Source organism: Marmota marmota, unplaced genomic scaffold, assembly GCF_001458135.2.
Source record: "Marmota marmota marmota unplaced genomic scaffold, marMar, whole genome shotgun sequence".
In the NCBI taxonomy this organism is placed as follows: domain Eukaryota; kingdom Metazoa; phylum Chordata; class Mammalia; order Rodentia; family Sciuridae; genus Marmota; species Marmota marmota.
The window spans coordinates 43121696-43124540 of record NW_026000093.1 but is presented as its reverse complement, the minus strand read 5'-3'; the positions used below and the strand labels follow the sequence as shown (position 1 = coordinate 43124540).

At 35.5% G+C, this 2845-nt stretch overlaps 1 protein-coding gene across 1 annotated transcript in view; it reads right to left on the bottom strand.

Annotated features, from left to right (window-relative positions):
• Window positions 1–229: 229 nt before the first annotated feature.
• Window positions 230–2845, bottom strand: part of Sdc2 (syndecan 2) — a 109207-nt gene continuing 106591 nt past the window's right edge. Inside the window, exon 4 of the mRNA XM_048782852.1 lies at window positions 230–2638. Within this exon, the coding sequence (XP_048638809.1) occupies window positions 2456–2638 (183 nt within the window). The 3' untranslated portion in view covers window positions 230–2455. The remainder of the gene's footprint in view (window positions 2639–2845) is intronic.

Here is a 2845-nt window from a genome sequence, read left to right as displayed (position 1 = left end):
ACAAAGCTGTATTCACACAAGGGAAATAAGTTGCATGTGGTTAAGGAAAGAGGAACTTTTCACACTTATTTTAATATTTATATTTTACTGAAATTTTCCTGAACTCACTAATGATTACTAATGCTTTTTATAGTATTATTTTCTGCATCCAAAAAATTAGAGAGAGAAAAAAAAAACTAAGCAGAAAACAGTACAGTTGAAGAAAACTGGATGTCAGTCTATACAATGATTTACTTTCGCCATGACAGACTTTATTTTGGCACTTTAACAAATATTTTGCTTTACAGCAGTGACAAAATATTTGCCAGAAAATTTCTTTTCCTGGCACAGATATTCCAAGCAAGTTTTCTATGAATAGAATTTGACTCTGCTTTGCACATTGAGAGGTATACCCACTGCATTCTTAATCTCTGTGATTGAGGGGGACTGTGTGGCTTGAGAAGGGCCTATCATTTCCTTTTAATCACTCTAAGCAAAGTTAACTGAGTCTGGAAGTGATGGGGCAGGCATTTGAGAATTAAGGCCATTAAGGATTTAGGCAAACACTGTTCTAAGTGTAGCTTTAAAAACAAAACCAAAAAAAAATTAGAGTGAGTTCTGTGGCAATTCCAGGGAATGTTCTCTAAATGAATCATTCGAACTTTATTAAATAAAGTAAGTTATATGTTGGAAAAAAAAATCACTTGTTTTCTGTCTTCTTCCCACTTCCATAACTCAGTTTAAAACAAAATTAATGATAAAATAGGAAAAGGAAATGTTCAGTACAGTAAGTACCAGACAGGGCACCCTCAGGCCTTCACATCCTCAAGTGTCACTTGAGCAACTTCAATCCTGAGCAGCAGGGTCCTCATTGTAACACGCAAGGCCTCTCTGCCCTTCCCTCCTTCCATATAGTGACCTGTGGTGTTCTGTATACTGGCTCTTCTGTTAAGCTTCAGGAATAGTTTCAAAGGTAAGTCAATCTATAGGACTAAGCCTGAGACACCTCCTTCCAGAAAGCCCCCTTTGGTTCTTTGGAATTTACAGTCTTAAAAGTTATGCATCTGTCTCAGTACTGCCATTAGCTATTCTATAAAGGTTGCAAACGTCAAAATTCCCTGGCAGCCTTCTAGTATCAGTACCCAGACACACACAGGATCATACATTCAGATTTCCTCTGGCCAATTCAGAAGTAAATTTGGTAATAAATAGCTCATTGACAGGCTCTTTGGTCTTGATTTACAGATACTGTGGAAACACTTAGAAATCAAACCCACGTCATCCTTGAGAGCAGACGGTTGTTAGCAAAGGGGAGATGTACATTTGATCGAAAATGTACAGAATTTATAACAGTGACATTTTCAATATTAGGCCACATGATTTATTCAGTAGTTTTTATGTTCCCAAATTACAATTTATGTCTATTCATAAGACTACAAAAGTTACCATTAGAATTGTCTGTGCTTATAAAATACCAACTTTTTAAAACTGTTATATATACTCATTAACACCAGTCTGCGACGAGTTACATAGAATCATAGGCACTTCAAAGGCTTAAAAAGATGTTTACAACTTAAATGCATTTTTAAGAACAAAAACTGATTTTTTTTTCTTTAAACCCCTCCTCGTACCTTCAAATTGCAAGAAATTAACAAATACAGTGGCCAAAGAAATTTGCAGCAACTTCTCAAAATACTGTTAAGCATCTTTGGGTTTGCTGAGGCTTGTCAGTAATTCATATCAAATCCTCCCAGAAGAAGATCTGATTAGATAGATAGGACTAAACAGTTTTGTAGTAATAATCCAATTTTACACATTAACTTGCTGTTGCAAATCTGCCTGAACCTACAGGTAATGAAAAATAAAGCAAGTGTAAAATGGATAGTCTGACATTTAAAGATTTATACAAAGTGGAGGTTAAAGTTTACATTATTTGAAAAATCACATGTACACTAAGTTACCATTATCTGAATCATCCAAAGACAAATTGCACCATGACAGCTACAAAAGGCATAGGGTTTGGTTTGGTTTTTAAGGGGACAAGAGGAGAGGGCAGAGAAGAGGGTACAACAGATAAATTAACAAAAGTAAGACCAACTTGGTAAGGTCCATCTGAGACATGCTGACACAAATGACACAGCTTTTATCTTTGAACCATAGGTTAAAAACAATCATTTTGCATTTGCGCATAAAAGTTTAAACCAATTCTATGAACATCCAGGGTTTCCATAACATAATATTTTGCCACTGCTATTCACAGAACACTGCAGATGTTAAATTTTAATTTTACGTTGTTCTAAAGAAATACATGAAAAGTTTTAAATACAATGGGATTTTGTCATTAAAGTGCCAGAATGGCTCTTCAATGAAAAAAAAAACCAAAAAAACAAAAAACAAAGATCTTCATTATTCTATGCAAAAGCTTTATTTTGAAAAGTTCAGTGATCTCATAAATAGAGACACTAAAGTGTGAGTTTTATGCGTAAAACTCCTTAGTAGGTGCCTTCTGATAAGCAGCACTGGATGGTTTGCGTTCCCCAAGATCATAGCTTCCTTCGTCCTTCTTTCTCATGCGGTACACCAACAGCAGGATAAGGAAAATCGCAAAGAGAAAGCCAATAACTCCACCAGCAATGACAGCTGAAAGCCACCAAAAGGAAGATTATATTTAGATGGGATTCAAGGGTTGCAGAAATGCTTTGTCAAACCTAATCTATTTCCATTTTTGTAAAAGGCTTAATTTGAAAACCCATTTATGTTACTAAACATGGTTTGTTTTCCTCTTTGATTATTCCCCCCCCCCCGTTACTGTCCTACGTCCCACTGTTGGTTTTCATTGTTATTTTCCATTTCCTCTTCCTGTAAT